This window comes from Juglans microcarpa x Juglans regia, chromosome 6S, assembly GCF_004785595.1.
Source record: "Juglans microcarpa x Juglans regia isolate MS1-56 chromosome 6S, Jm3101_v1.0, whole genome shotgun sequence".
Classification (NCBI taxonomy): domain Eukaryota; kingdom Viridiplantae; phylum Streptophyta; class Magnoliopsida; order Fagales; family Juglandaceae; genus Juglans; species Juglans microcarpa x Juglans regia.
In genome coordinates, this window is record NC_054605.1 from 12,726,091 (window position 1) to 12,743,246 (window position 17,156).

General features: G+C 35.1%; 2 protein-coding genes across 2 annotated transcripts in view; both read left to right on the forward strand.

Moving 5' to 3' along the window:
• The window catches only part of LOC121236389 (UPF0481 protein At3g47200-like), a 61,504-nt gene that overhangs the window by 29,260 nt on the left and 15,088 nt on the right, over positions 1–17,156 (forward strand). The gene's annotated exons all lie outside the window — the stretch shown is intronic.
• On the forward strand, positions 2,491–9,688 carry LOC121236387 (UPF0481 protein At3g47200-like). Its single transcript, XM_041132803.1, has 4 exons — positions 2,491–2,575; positions 2,761–2,864; positions 4,215–4,694; positions 8,802–9,688. Exons 3-4 carry the CDS (start codon positions 4,481–4,483, stop codon positions 9,686–9,688), a joined length of 1,101 nt encoding a protein of 366 aa, XP_040988737.1. The 5' UTR covers positions 2,491–2,575; positions 2,761–2,864; positions 4,215–4,480.

Here is a 17,156-nt window from a genome sequence, read left to right on the forward strand (position 1 = left end):
AATCAGAGTTAGCATTACCAGCATTGCAGGGATTAGGGGCTCCAACCAATGTTTTGAATACCGTACCGGATGTCGTACCGGTCAAGGCACTGGAACGAAATATTTCAGTACTGGTACCGTTTCGGGATAACGTTTCGGGATAGTCGAAATATAAATAAATTATATATAAATATATATAAAAATTATATTCTAAAATAATAGTCTATATATAAATAAATTATATATAAATATATAGATATAAATTATAAATAGTCTAGTTTGAATTGTGGGTTAAAAAATAAGCTTGTAGTTTGAAAAAATGAAAAAAAAAATGCCGAAATATCGGCTGGTACAGGCCGAAATTGAGGTCAGTACGGGCTGATACGACCAGTATTTTGGCTAGTACGAAACAGGTATAGTACCTGTATCGGCCGGTATGAAAAATATCGGCCGTACCGGCTGGTACGGTACGAAATCCAAAACACTGGCTCCAACTCTTATGAAAAGTATCTTGGCCTTCCAGCTCTATTAGGCAGATCTCGAGTCCAATCATTTAAGACCATATTGGACAGGGTGCAAGCCAAGCTTAATAACTGGAAAACAATATCCTATCAAAAGCAGGCAAGGAAATTCTGATCAAATCAGTCATTCAAGCCATCCCCACCTATTGCATGAGAATTTTTAAACTACCTAAGCACCTAGTAAAGGAGCTAAACAAACTGGTCAGAAGCTTTTAGTGGGGACAACAAATAGGGGAACACAAGATCCGTTGGGTACATTGGGACCAAATGGAAAGGGCGAAATGTCATGGGGGTATTGGCTTAAGAGATTTCGCCAATTTCAACCTAGCTCTCCTAGCAAAACAAGGATGGAGACTCGTCTCCAATCCAGCCTCCCTAGCAGCTCAGGTCTTAAAGGAAAAATATTTTCCCAATAACTCTTTCTTGTCAGCAAAACTTGGCCAGGGTACATCCTACCTATGGCAAAGTTTTCTGGCTGCTAAAGCTCTGCTAAGTGAAGGTTTAATATGGAGAATAGGTGATGGCAGTCAAATTGAGAAATGAATAACAAGTGGATTCCAAAAGAAAGAACTTTCAAGCCCCAGAGAACTCTTAGATTTTTACAAGAGGACATCAAAGTTTTCTGCCTCATAGATCAAGTAACTAACAGATGGAAAATAGACATGATCCATGCCTTATTCACAGAAAAGGATGCAAAAGCTAATTATTGCGATCCCACTTTGCCCCTACCCCAAGCCTGACAGTCTTATCTGGAGATGCACAACATCAGGGAAGTTCATTGCAAAGAGTGCATACCATCTACTTAGAATGGAACATCCAACAACAAGGTCAATCCTTGAACCCAAACAATCCCCAAGACCCATGGAGAAAGCTTTGGAACTTGATAATCCCAAATGCAACCAAGACTTTTCTCTGGAGGGCTTGTCTCAATGCCCTCCCCACTCGAGCAAAACTGCAAAAGAGAAAGGTTTTGGAAGATCCAATTTGCCCCATTTGCAACCAGCAACTAGAGACCATTGAACATATACTATGAGACTGCCTAGCTAGAGATGTCTGGAGCTATAGCACTAGGAAACTATATAAATCAAGTCATCAATTTCATCTTTTCAAAGACTTAGTTGCTGGCTTTATGGAATCTCTAGAACACGAGGAGCTCATGTCTTTTTCTATAACATCATGGCTAATATGGAAGAGAAGGATGAAATGGTATTTAAGGACTTGTTCATGCACCCACAGGCTATTACCCAACAATCAACCTGGTTGGTGGAGGAACTGCAGTAGAATTCACAACAAACTGCCTCAACCTCTACCATGCAGTAGGCATCTACGTTGGAAGCTCCATCTCTAGGCATAGTCAAACTAAATTGGGATGTATCACTCGACAAAAGGACTTGCAAGGTGAGAGTTGGTGCAGTGATAAGGGGCTTTGAGGGTCAGATCCTTGCTACTCTAAGGATGACTCATCATCTCTTCCCAGATCCCTTCTTGGGCGAAGCTTTTGCTGCACTACAAGCATCCCTTTTCTATTAGTCTATGGGTTACTCAAATGAGATTATGGAGGGTGACTCCCTGCAGGTGGTTAATGGTTTGAACTCAACCTTAGATTATCTCACCTATGCAGGACAGCTTATAGCTGACACTAGGGTCACCCTAAACACTTTTTGTGATTGGTCAGTAAGGCACACTATAAGAGCCAACAACTCTGTTGCTCATGCCTTAAGTAAGGATGCATTTAGCAAAAGTGGTTACACCACCTCTTTTGATTTTGTTCCCATCTGTATCCGCTCTTTGGTTTAATTCCTCTATCAAAATATGCCGTATTTTCATTAAAAAAAATGATGCTATCAAGGACATGTGCATAGAACTGATTAAAAAAAAAAAACCATAAAATTAAATCAAGAGATTGGACAAACCAGTTTTGCACGATTCGGTTCATTAGGGCCTAATCCGGTCGGTTTGTGTTTACATTTTAATTATTTCTGAATTCTTTTGAAGTCTGAATCCCATAGATAACAAGTCTTTTCCCATTCCGTATTGAGTTTACAAGAAGTTCGACAAAGTGATGTGGCAATATTGTGAGTTGCTTTTTCTTTTCCGTTTCATCATCTGTATTTTTTTGTTTCTATATCTTCGTCCACTTGACTGTCCTTCGCCCTTGCCGGCCGGCCTGTCTCTTTCTCCGGTCCTCTCTCTGTCTATGTTTTTTCTTTTCCCGCTTTTTGTGACTAGGATTTGAATGAAGTTTGATATGCACTTTCAGGGTAACAAATGGCCTCATCCCACTCCACATCAACATGAACGTCGACTAACCCTCCCCAACAGCACTCGCCATCAAGAAACTAAATCCTTCTCCAATATCATCAGGTACGTACGTAATTAATATATTGAATGTTAAGTATACAAAGAAATTTTGAAAAAAAATAAATTTGTAATAACAAGTTATGGGTTTATGTCATACGTTAGATCCATATTGCACAAAAAATATTTTATAATTTAACATATCATATTAACCTAAGCTAGTTTCGTCCGTTCGTAAGTTTACATTTTTCAGATTGATCTATATTGATAAGTATTTCTCAAGCCTAGCAAGCAGGGCACGAATCTACATTCTATGTAGACCTCAAAAGAATATGTTTTCATTTTACATGATTAGAGTACTTTAAAAACTAGAAGAATATAATTTTCTTTAATTGTATTTTTCTTTCGATTTCTGAATTTTTAACTTTTTTATCAAAATCTAGGTAAATGATTGGACATATACATAGTCAATGAAAGATTTTTTTCCCCTAAATAATTAAAAGATGTTTGCTTTGAAGTTGAATAATTTTTTTAAATTTTTACAAAATCGACTAAACCAAATTACATGCCGCCCATGGCATGAATGAAGGATAAGTACTGGAATATGGTTTTCAAGTAATTTTGTTAGATATGGTTTGATGGTGACTATATGAGAAAATGAAGATGAAAGGGAGGGACGAGGTGTGTTGATGTTGGTTGGTTCGATGGCCATGGTGAGAAGGAGGATCAAGAGACTGCTAGTCAGCAGTTCTGATACCATAACAAAATGAAGAAAAGAAAGAGGTAATATTTTCTGTAATACTCTGCATTTCCACTATATACAGTTTACAGTGTGTGTGTGTCTCTTTATATAGACATCAGTACAAGTATGAAAAAAATAAGAAAAAATCTACTCAACCTCCTACTATTCACACAACCTCCACACACCACATATTTTTAAATTTTTATTATTTTTTTCTTTTATTAAATATTTAATATTTGAATAATGAATAAAAAAATTAAATTATTTTAAAAAGAATAAACTCAAAAAAAATTAAAAAAAAATATTAAAAAATATTAAAATTTAAAAAAATGTGGTGTGTGGAGGTTGGGGATGTTGTGTAGCATTGCTCAAAAAATAATATAAAAGGAAATATTTCCTGAATCTTCATTGCTCTTTGGCTGCGCACTTGTATTGCTTAGGTTGATACGTATAAACACAAACTTTGAAGGATAACTTTTTTTTTTGGTTGATAGAAAGTTTGAATTTCATTGCAAAGAGGTAGTAAAGACCTCTTGAAGGATAACTACTTGAATAGGTTTCAAGCTGTAATTTTGTTAGACGTATATAGAGAACGCCCCAAATAATCTTCCTAGCTGTTTTTATTTATTTATTGATTACTGAAGTAGATTCCTCAACTATTTTGGATTTCCAAGGACATCTGATGAATGGCAGATTCCAACAGAAGCAATCAAAATTCAACCCATATTATGGATGCAGAAGGAATTGCATCTTCCATTCAAGGAAAGCTTGTCCAATATCTACCACCACCACCACCACCACCATTATCTCAGCGTTCCATATTTAAAGTGCCAAATATGCTATGCAGGGATAATGAAAAGGCTTTCACGCCGGAGGTAGTTTCGATCGGTCCATTTCACCGCAACAATAGGCAGCTGCAAGAAATGGAAAATAATAAGCTATGGTATTTGAAATGCCTCCTCAACAAACAAGAACTACGGAATTGAAGAGCTTGGTAGAAGCCATCGAAAGCATTGAGCAGGATTGCCGTAAATGCTATTCAGAAGTGGGTGATCTTAGAAGAGACAAATTCATAGAGATGATGGTGATTGATGGTTGCTTTATCCTTGAATTCCTCCGTAGATATATGGATAACCTATCATTAATACAAGCAAGTTGTCTTTAATTCTCAGTTTCTAAGTTTCTGTAATTTTTTTCTAAGAAGTTTTTGCATTTCCCTCTTATTTTTTCCTCACATCATGCTGTCACAAGTAATATTGCTGAACCTTGGCCTAAATTTCCATTTGTTCTTGGTTTACACCCATGCATACCACTTTTAAAAGTTACTTTTTGGGTCTTAAAACTGACGCCATATAATGAATTTATTGGTTGTACCATGGATAGAGGAACTATGGAAAGTTAATGGTGGAAAATGTGCCAACTTAGATATCTCTTGGCTGTTATTATTCATAGTTTTGTATGAATATCTCCAAATGTTGGTTTGGCGTTTTTTATTGTTAATTATATGTGAAACTCTATACGTACTAGGTAATGGTACCTATTAAGATTTGGTTTCCTTATGATTTTGGGTGTAAGTTGTGCTTTTATGAGTCTTGCAAAAGTTTGTAAGGTTGGAAATGTGATTTTGTTTTTGTTGTAGAGTAATGTTCATAAGGTTTCTGTGTAAAATGTTACTTCATCTACTTTTCATATATTTAAGGGTTAAGTGAGTCTTAAGTGATGTTCTACACCATGGACTGTTAACCTTAGTCTCATCATTGTTGCTTGATGTATTTCGATTAGCTTAAAGGTATAAATCTCAGAGTCTTTACCAGAATAGTTAATTATTACTGATTTATTTGGCTGCTTTCTTTATTTTTTCTACCCCCATCATGAAAGAAGGGTCTTTCATGCTTCTTTCTTTTTGTTGTGTGAGCTTTTTTGGGGTTGGGGGTGGGTTTTTAAAGTGTTCCTTCCATATTCATATAAATATTATTAGTAATTTCTGTTGTTGGTTTTGATCTCTGTGTTATACAATATTCGTTTATGGGTAGGTTTGGGTAGTGTGTTATGTTAGGGATCTCTTATATTAATTAAAGTCACCATATATCCTATTCGACACACACAGTGGCCATTAACTCTCTGGATAATCGAGACCAACCTTACAATGTAAACTCCAATATTCTGAACCAATTCATTATCCAATATGTTAAGAACACTTGCAACCTAATCAGATAAAAAGATTTATGTCCATAGATTGGGACGACTGAAAATTAATTTGTTATAAAACAACATATGAACATAACACAAAGTGGAAGAAAATTTGGAGAAATATAGAAATATGGGGCCCAACATCTGATACAGGGTCTCACTAGCCTGAAACAGAAGTCAGTGGTGTTTTCACTCAGTACCCAAGATCCACCTGGAAGATTGGTTATGAAAAAGTTTCTCTATAGATTGATTGGTACTGTTGATTGGACTCTTTTAAATAGAATGACATGCATGTTTCCAGGAGGAAGCCTTGAGGTTAAACTCACTAATGATCCATCTGTTTTGCCAACAAATAGATAAATAATAATAATTTTTTCTTTTCTATTTTTCTCTGCATTTTCCTCATCCCTTACTTCATAGATGTGATTTCCTCACCGTGAGTGTTAGCCATAATGGGGCTGTATCATGGTTATATTGATCTAGATTAGCTCACATAGGTGTTAATTTAGTCCTTTATTAGGGATTATGCTCGGTTTTAACTTCTTTATATATGTCATTGATAGATCTCTATTTTTAGATCATAGCCCACCTCATAGTTTTTCTCACAAAAGGTGCCACCCAAGTATACTGGATACATCCAAGAGAGTCACCTATTTAGAAGGAGGAAAAAGACTCCGCATAGTGAGAATGCCATTTTCCCCTGTTTCCTGCTTTCCTGTGCACTTATGTTGGTTTTCTGGGTACACATTTGAAGAGTTTGTGATCCATACATTTCCAGTATAGTGTTGCACCTTGACATGATATAAGAATAATGGAAAGGGATGGTAATGACAGCCTAAAAGCTCATATTTTGCTCAAACACAATACACACACACCCACACTCAGTTTTACTTTTTCTTATCTAAAATTGAAAAAAAAATACAAAAAACACAGACCCATGAGCATAAGCAAGTGCATAATATCAAAATTAGATGTTTTGTTTTTCCATATTAAATTAACTTCTACTTTAACACTGCCATGTGATGAAGTTAAATCAACAGAGTAAATGAAGGTTCTTAATGGATTCCAACTTGAGGTTCAGTTGCTTATGAAGAAAACATTATAAAGATTAGGTTCACTTTGGAATGTCTCCATGGATGCTGGAGACTATTCCTACACGCAGCATGGTTGAACATAGTTTGACATAAGAAAAAGCAACAAGACATTGGATTTTTTTGGGTATGAACCTTGCTTACATTTCTTATTTATAGTGAATGTTCCTGCCAAATGATTAATATTTTTATTAAATATTTATCGGTAATGTGAACTCTTTATATGCATGCTCCATTTTATATATATTTGATATACATTTTTTTAATAGTTGTGGTAGTAATTATGTATAATAAACTATTTAGATTTATAAAATTCAGCATAAATAACGGTCTACGCATTGCGAGGTTTATAGGCTCATATACTATAGATCAATAGTTAAAGGATGGTAGAAGAGTAGTAAGTCTATCATTATCTATATTTATAAGTCATTGTCTAGAATATACCATCCACACTTATATAGTAAGAATTGATTTGTAAAATTTAAGCACTTTACTAGGTATGTAGGCTTGTAAATAAACCTTTCCTTCCACGAAATTTGGCAAGTGGATGTTAAAAAGTCTTTGTCAACGTGTGAATTATTTTAATATTTAAACATAGTAAAAAAGGATTTATCATCAACGTACGTCCCATCTTATCTAAATTCCAAACCCCATAATATCATTGGTGAGAGATGATATGTGACCCCACCTTATCTAATTAAATTCCAAACCCCATAATTTAATTTATGAGAGATGATATGCATGTAAATATATATTAAGTATTGGACCTTGACTAGTACATACCCTGGTCCTCTCTCTCTCTTTCTCTGTGACTAGACTTCGATTGGATTTTGATCTGCAATTTCAGAGGATAACACATATGCATCATGGTGGCAATGGCCAGCTGATCCCCTACTACAACCAGGTAATTTATATATATATATATATATATATATATGATCATTTATACACCTCGAAAGAATATATTTTTCATTCTACAGTTTATATGTTTATACAGAAAGAAACAGTAGTGATATGATTTTATTGATGACAAAATAAAAAATACGTGAATCTTTTATCCAAATCTTGACCTGGAATGGAAACCATAAACAATGGAGATTCAAGTCGATACTATGAGATCAAACCTTTGAGTTTGTCGGTCTCCATCTCCAGCTTCACCAACTTGGTTCCTACATACACCTTTTATCTAATTCCCCCAATAAAAAAGGGTAGAAAGAAATCATGTACTAGATAGGTATAAACACAAACTTTGAAGGATAACTGCTTGAATATGGTTTCAATTACTGTAATTTTGTTACGACATATATAGAGAACACCCCCAAATAATCTTCCTAGCTGTTTTTATTTATTTATTTTTTATTGATTACTGAAGTAGATTCCCAACTATTTTGGATTTCCAAGATGAAAGATTAATGCAGGCTGACAAGAAAGCTTTTCCAAGATCGATGGAAATACAAGATGATGCAGAAGATAAAGAACATCTGATGGCAGATTCCAACGGAAGCAATCAAACCTGTTCCGAGGCTAGAGACGTGGAAGAACTTGAATCCTCGATTCAAGAAAAGCTTTTGTATCTACCACCCCCACCCCCATCTCAGTGTTCCATATTTAGAGTTCCAAATATGCTACGCAGGCATAATGAAAAGGCTTTCGGGCCGGAAGTAGTTTCAATCGGTCCAATTCACCGCGAGAATGAGCAGCTGCAAGCAATGGAAATTATTAAGCTACGGTATTTGAAATGCCTCATTTTTCGAATAGGAACGGAATTGAAGAGCTTGGTAGAAGCCATCCAGAGTATTGAGCAGGATTGCCGTGAATGTTATGCAGAAGTGGTTGATCTTAGTAGAAAGAAATTTATAGAGATGATGCTGATCGATGGTTGCTTTATCCTTGAATTCCTCTACAGATATCGGGCCAGACATTCAGAACTCAAATCTATGGAGAGATATTTTCGGGAAACATGGATGGAACTAGAAGGAGTGGATGATCCCGTGTTCAAAACGTTATGGATGCCAAGGAAAATAGTAGCAGACTTGCTTCTACTTGAGAATCAACTTCCTTGGTGCGTGCTCAACTGTTTGTTCAACCTGATGAACCCAACAATGCCTACATACTTGCCGAACTGCGGACTTGATGATCTTGTTGCCCGTCCTTTTTTGGAGTACAGAATGTTCAGAATGCGTAACAGGATTTCCCCCTGTGGAACACACAAGCATTTACTCGATTGCTTCCGAGCTCAGTTAGTTGAAACATGCCCTATAGAACTGCCTGCATTACGGTTTCCAGCTAGAGAGGAAGCTGCCTTGGTGCGGAAACCGATTTTGTCAGTGACGGAGCTTTTGGACTTTGAAGTTGGTTTCTTTCCTGCACCATACGGAGATAGAATCCTCGATGTAAAGTTCGAAGATGGCAAAATGAAAATCCCACAAACATTTATAGAGGAGAACACAGAATCTTTGTTCGCAAACCTCATCGCATTTGAGCATTGTGATCCCAGAATGGGCACGCAATTCACCTCTTATGCTGCGATCTTGGGTTGCCTTATTAAGTCTCCCGCAGATGCACTTCATCTCAAACAGAAACATATTCTACATATAATTGGTTGGAGCAACGAGCTGGACCTAGCAAGTTTCTTAAACAGGCTGATTTATAATAATCATACTTGTTTCAATGGTTTTCACTACTCAGACCTCTGGCTACGTTTGAACGGACATCAGTCCCGAGCAATTAACAGGTATCAAGCTACTCTGAGGCGGGATTACTTTAAAGATCCAACGACGTTCTTTACTCTCGTATATGGAATCGCGTTTAGTCTATTTCTAGGTTTTTTACAAACCATATTTGCTATCCTCTCCTACTTTAAATAAGGAGCAATGCTATTTATAAATTCAAAATAGATTAGTTTACAAAATATGATAAGTATTGAGGGTCATTAGATAAGCTGAACTTGTTCATGTTAATTGCAATTGTGCTAGATTCACGAAGCAAGTTAGGACTTCTTACTTTTCACTTGAGGAAAGTTCATGATGAGTTTCGTGTTGAGAAGTTGGTGTCGAGTGTGAAACATGTATTGAAAGATTTGTATGTGGAATATAATGCGGAATTCGGCTCCACCACAAGTACCCAAGAACATGAATCCCCTCTTACATCTAAAACCATGAATGATGGTGATGGCAAGCATGAGATCAGATGGTTCTATGAGTGGTATAAAACATCTTCCGCCATGGGATCTAATATTGCCAAAACAGAAGTGGATCGATATTTATCAGATGGTTATGAGACGCTCCCCACATCATTTGACTTGTTGACTTGGTGGAAAATTAATGAGGCTAATTATCTTATACTCGCGAGGATTGCACGAGACTTTTTGGCCATGCCTGTTTCCATAGTTGCGTCTGAGTCAGCATTTAGTACGGGAGGTCGCGTGCTTAATCCTTTTCGAAGTTCATTGGCTCCGAGAACAGTTGATGCACTTATTTGTAGTCAAAATTGGTTGAGGCATCCGGCAACAACCATTGATATCTGGGAGGCTATGGATAATGTGGAGAGTTTCATAGTAGAACCAGGTAATATTTTCTTTGTTTTCATTTAATTTTAGTATTTTTTATAATCCAAATTCACTAACATTTGATGTTTTATTCTTATTATTAATATTAATGTTTATATATAGAATTGGACACACAATCAAACGTGACAACTATTGAAGATTGAAGGTTGAAGGCTTGAAGTTGAAGTAGCAAATATAAAGATCATTTCCAATTTGTTGTCATTTAATTATGTTATATTTTTTAGTTGCATTTTGCTATGCTTAAGACAATTTTTTTTATGTTTTTGTTTTTTTTGTAATATGTATTAAGTAATAATAAACATCTAGTGAAGTTATTTTTATTTTTTTTAGTTATATAATAAGTAGTAAGTAATAATTAATATGGTTAGTTACTCAGTAATAGTAGAAAATTATAAATGACATTATTATTAAAATTTAAAATGAAATCAACCTAAAAAAAACTCAAAAAGAACTTTGATAATGAATTGAGAAAAAAAAAAAAGCCCAAAACAGATGTTGAATTGGCCTAATTGGACACAAAACCCAAAAAAAAGGGCCCAACAAAAAAGCCCAAACTGATCAAACCAACCGGACCGAATCTGGTCGGTTTCAACCCTTAACACCGGTCGGTTTCGCTCAGTTTTTATCATCAAATAAACATGGTCGGTTGGTTTCGATTGGTTTTTATCATCAAATAAACATGGTCGTTAGGTTTCGGTTTTCTCACAAAACCGAACTTACATAGTCGGTTTTCAAGCCTAACTCCAATTACTATTTGTGTTTGTCTTTCTTCTGAGAATATATAAAACATTGATGTGTTGAATAATGCTGGACATATTACCCATTTGGTTACGAGGGTCGGATATATATGGCAGTCTCATATATATAGAAGGTGGTCGGTCAACTAACTCTTTTAGTAAAAGGAAAAAATATTTGAGATTCGAAAATTTCTATTTGGAATTCATGGTATAAAGCACATTTTTCATTTTATTGACACCACAAAATTTGATTTGTTTGAAAATTTTTAAATTAAAATCTCTTATAAATAAATAAAGTCTTACTATATCATTAAAAAATAGATGTATTTTGCACACTAGCTTTTAAATAGAAAAACTCGTTTTGTAAGAAGCATAAATCTTATATTTCTTTCACAAAAATTAGCGTAACAATATCTTAGATAAATACAAATGTCGCCAATGAGATAATTTCACTCATAGTCGTTTTACTTGGATGTACATGATACAATCATCCTTCCATTGCGCACAAACATGCACCCTTTTTTGGAGGCACCACTCTAAAGGTCTGTTTGGATCTACAAGTATCTTTAGATATTTTCAGCTCTAATTTATATATTTAATTACTTTTCAAATATTATCAATTTTAAATTTTCAACATTTTTATCTAATCTACCTGATCGTTACAAGTTTTCCAAACCTTTACATATATAAAATACAATATATATATATATATATAAATACACATTTTTCAAATTTCAAAACAAAAATAATATTACAAAATTATATTGAAACAATTTTTATTTTATAATATTTTTATTCAACTTTTTCTCTCTCATTACTCGTAGACCAATATTTGCATCTTCCTTTACGAGAGGTACTTTCCAAGGGATTTAAATTTTAATATATTTGCATTATATATATATACACTCAAATACATGCACATTAAGTTTATGAAATGCGCTACTTTTCAAAAGAGCTTGCCTTCTCAACCAAATAAGAGCATCTACATTGGCTTCTTCAAATAACATTTCATCTCTAAATTTAACTAATTTTATCAATAGTTGGCCCATATTGAATTAGCGAAACACTTTTCATCCTAAATATTATTTACAGTAATTTCATCATTTTCTTCAAAGATGAAAAGAACTGTTTCACCTCCAAATACATTGTTTATTAATTTCGGTTCTCTCTCCCACGATTTCTTTCTCTTTCTTCTTCCCTCTTTCTCTCCAGCGTTTTTTCTTCTCTTCTTCCCTCTTTCTCTCTCACGTCTCTTCCTCCGTTCTCTTCTTCTATTTTTTTCTCTTCTTTCTCTTCTTCCCTCTCTCGCGTCTCTTCCTTCTTTCTCTTCTTCTATTTTTTTTCTCTTCTTCCCTCTTTCTCTTCTTCTGAAACCATTCTCTCCCGCAACGGCACTCTCCAGCACGGCACCGCGACAGCTTCTCTCCAGCACGACAAGCACACAATAAGATTCGAAACCCTAGCCTTGATTTTACTCTTGATTTTTATTGTTTGGGTTTGATTTTATTGATGTTGTTTGGGTTTGATTCGAAACCCTTGTCTTGATTCTACTCTTGATTTTATTGTTTGGGTTTGATTCAAAACCCTAGCCTTGATTTGAACCAATGAGATTGAGGTGGGGATAAATAATGGTGGAAAGTGCTGCAATGTTTCTCTAGAAATCCCAAAATCTGGTTTAAGGTACTGAGTTTGTTTGAATTCCCCGAACTGTCGATCGAATTATTTGGAGCGTGTACTGAGTTTCTTTGAGTTCCCCTGAAATTGCATTATGGTCTCAAGTAGTTTGAAAGATGTTTGTAAGTTTGCATTATGGTCTCGGGTAGTTCTTTGGTCTCGCTTGTTTTCATGTTTGTAAGTTTGAAACATTTATGGTAACTCAAAATTATAATCCAATCAAGTGAAAAGTGTTTCTAGGCCTTCATCTATCCAGATTCTTTCCTCATGTACAAGTAAAGAAACTTTTGCTAGAAAGTGAGCTACACAATTGCATTCCCTATATGTATGTATGACTGTCCAGTTATATCTATTCTTCAAAACTCCTTTAATGTCTTCAACCAGTTGACCATGTTATTCCCAGCTAGCTTCAGAAACCGTTTCCTTCTGTATTTTACAAACTAGGCAGTAGCCCACATTGATATGTCACGTGCATGTTAAAAGCAAACATATCAATATATAAATGAACTTCGAACGTATTTCATACAACCTAATAATAATAATAAAAAAAAATAACTCATTGGTCCGCTCATTCGAACGTATTTCTTGTTTGTAAATGTTAGCCCTGCTTATAATGTTTAATATACCTTTTTTTTGAAAGGAAGTATTGTCTTTAAGCAATGCAATATTAGACTTGCTTGCATGAGATTATGTGTGAATACTTGAGATTGTGGCTGCTGTTCAGTAGCAGTGATGGGAACTAAAGTGGGCTTAGACTTAAAGATCTTTTGCATGTTTCAGATGGGCTAATTATAAGATCAAGAACTAAGAAGATCAAAGAAGCAATGCAAGGATTAATGCAATCCACTTGAGACAAGTTTTGCAAGAGCCAAATATTCAAGATGGACTTGAAGGATGAAGATCAAGTTCTGATTCATTTGATAAGTTATGGAAGAGGGCAACAACATGACTTAAAGGCCTTGGGCACTTGAAGTGTTTCAACTTGTTTGATTTATTTAAAGTACTTATTCTATTAGTTTAGAATAATTGAGTTATTATGAGAATAACCTACGGGGGCCTATACAAGGGCATGTTGGGAAAGTTATCCTTTTATTAAACTAGGGTTAGGGTTTTACTCTAGCACGCTACAGTAGCTGCGACACTGTTCATCGGGGGCATTTTTGGAAAAAGTGGCTTTATTTTGGCTAGGGTTTAAATAGGTTTTCCTTTAAATACTCTTTGTTGCCTCATGTTAAAAAAAAGTTTATGAAATTTGATGAATTTATTCATTGTGAGTTGAGTTTTACTCCTTTTGTTCTTGATTGAACGTTTGAACTAATCAAAAGTAAATCACAACCTTTGTGGCGTTCCTCCTTGTAATCTGGGCTCTTGAGACGGGTTCTTCATCGGGTCTAGATTTTAATATAATCTAGGTTCTTAAAACGAGTTCTCATCGGGTCTAAATTCTCCATTCATTGACTTGATTTTGACTTTATTGGAGAGTTTTCAAATTGATTGTTGGTTCAAGGGATTTCATCCTACGGGTTCATATCAAGCAGTGTTTATGAGTCTAGTCTTGATTTTTTACAATTATATTTGAATCAAGAATGGACACCACATTTGATGAAGATCCATTCTTTACCACTCTATTGCAAAGTGGTGAACAAGGGAGATCCACAACCGTAATGACTAGTAGCCATGATAATGTTGGACTCCAAGCAACACTATTGGAAGGTGAATTAGCAATCTCCTCATGTCAGCTTGACTCAATATTAGCATGGATGCTATATGGGGGACGGATCAAAAATATTCTCAAATGTGGGAGAGAATTAACAATTATTACAATGAGCATAAAAATACTAGCATGGTAAATCGTTCTAGTGGGTCATTGACCAATCGATGGTCGGTGATCCAAAAATGCACAAATAAATTTTGTGCTGCTGTGGCTCAAGTAGAATCTTTGCATCCAAATGGTGCAACAGAGCAGGACAATGTATGAGTTTCTAACTAAATTTCATTCTAAATCTTCTTGCTGAAATTCTATTCTCACATTCTTGTTACATTCGCATATTTAGATTGAAAGAGCTAAAATCATGAGAGACTGAGAATGCCAAATACAACATGGAACATTGTTGGTGTCTATTGAGACACTAACCAAAATGGCCACAACACGTGTCTATGTTGTCTACAAGAAGGAAACCACATGGAAAATGCCTTGCTATGGCAGAGTCAACTCCACTAGGAGACGACGCGTTAGATGACAACGTAGAGGTCTTTTTTGAGAGACTTCCACGCAAGAAGGCTGAGAAAGAAAGGGAGAGAAAAAGGAAGGTTGCAAAATCTTACAATTCAGAATTTGTTGAGGCCTTAAATTGCATGACAAATGATATAGCTGTCTTCATGTCTGAAAGAAGACAAATGACCAGTAAATTGGATGCTAATAGGGCTCAATTACTAGCGGAGAAAAATAGGAGAAATGATACGAAGAAAAAGAAGATCGATATAGAGATAATGAAGATGGATCTTGCTGGCATGAATGAAATGCAACGAGAGTATTTCTTGAATCTTCAAAAAGAGGTTTTTGAGAAATCCAGGAAGCGATTTTAATCTCCATCTCTATTTTCATCTTTTGAAGATGTGTAGCCTTTTGTTGGTGTAATGTTTTGGGGTTGTTTTGTACATTGTGGTTGTATTTGTTTTGGGGTTGTAGCCCATGATTATTTTGTGGCTTTTTGTTATTTTGGATCACAAATATGAGTGTTTGAGAATGTGGGCAGCAACTAGAATGGCAACCTCTAGGATGTTCATAGTTTTATAGGTTGGTTACCACCCTCTTCATTATTCTCATTTTGCATTAGTTGTTATCAAAGCCTTGTATAACCTTCAAATGATGGCAGCCAAGCATACTGGCAAAAACAAAATTTGTGAGCATCCTGTTTGTGAGATTTGCTTGCAACCAACAATGGGATTTGCTTGCAACCTGTTTGTGAGCATAATCTTCTTTACATTGAGTGATGATGTTTGTGAGAATTGGCTTGGTTGCATTGAAGATTGATGGAATTGTTTTGATAATATTGATATCGTGTGATGAAATTTTGTTTATTGGATTGTGAAAATGAAAATGAATATTATTGTTGGAGATTATAGGAGGTTATGAAAATAGAATTCATTAAAAAAATAATAATTAATTAAAAAAATATAAAAATAAAAAATAATAATATTTTATTATTATAGAGAGTGTGATGATTAATCCAATGTTGACTTTAAGTTTTGAATGATTAGCTAAAAGTGAAAAAGTTATATATTAGTCAAAATTTAAAGAATAAAATAGCCAATCCAATGCAAATACTCTAATGGCATTCCTGATAGGAAGTAGCACAATCTTATTTTATTGGTGTTTGACATTTCCTTAATGAAAGTATTGACTTCATAACTCATGATGCACCTGTATTTCCCTCTTTCTTTCTCATGCTCTCCTTATTTCCATACCAATAAGGTAATTTCTATATATGATGATTGAGGTTTCACGCAATTGCAATTATGACACCCTTCTTTATAGTTAAAAGACACAACTCAAGTATACAAGAGATACACCCATCTAGAAGTTGAGAAAGATACCAAAAGTTCATGCAAGTTGAGTCCATAAAATTCTATAGATACAATCCAAGGAAAAGAGCGTGTATAAAGTTCTTCGTGGGCTCCTCTACCGTCCAAACATGGTCCTTGAATGTTCTATTATTTCTCGCATTCCAGATACACCAATGAGACAAATAGGGACCATCTTTCATATTGCTGCAAGTTGCAGGATGCCTCCTAGTCTTCTCCAAGAATAAAAAGATCCGCAATACTTCTGGGCATGACCCAAGGAATGCAATTCCACCCAGCAATTATGAAAATCTTTTGTGCTCTATTCTATGAATGTTGTTTTTGTTTCTGTTCATCCTGGTACAGGAAGGTAATTATCTTTCTCTACAGCTTATTAAGAAGCGTTTAAAGGAGAATGGGATTTTTGTTTCGTCTAGACTTAAGGTATTTAGAACAAGGAGGAAGTTTATGGCCGCGGGGCCATTCGAAATTGAGCCTATCAGGGTCACCCATTCTATTCCCAATTGCTGTGGATTAGTTCTTCGCTGTGTTGATGGTACAATTCTTCACACTTGGGACTGGAAGGTAAGGTTAACTTGTATATTTTTTTTTTTTTTTTGGCTCTTTATTACTTTCATTTTGAAGCTTTACAAGCGTTTACAGATTGATGAAACACCATTAGATGGAAAAGTTTTTGATCGTGAAGCGTTAGAGGAACTTTCAAAAGGAGTAACATTGGTAAGTCATCTGGACCTTTGTTATTAAGTTTTTATATTGATACAGTTCATACAA

Coding starts and splice junctions, on each gene's coding strand:
- LOC121236387 (XM_041132803.1), top strand. CDS start 4,481: ATGGTATTTGAAATGCCTCCTCAACAAACAAGAACTACGGAATTGAAG. Junction 4,695..8,801: donor CCTATCATTAATACAAGCAA/GTTGTCTTTAAT, acceptor AACTAGAAGGAG/TGGATGATCCCGTGTTCAAA.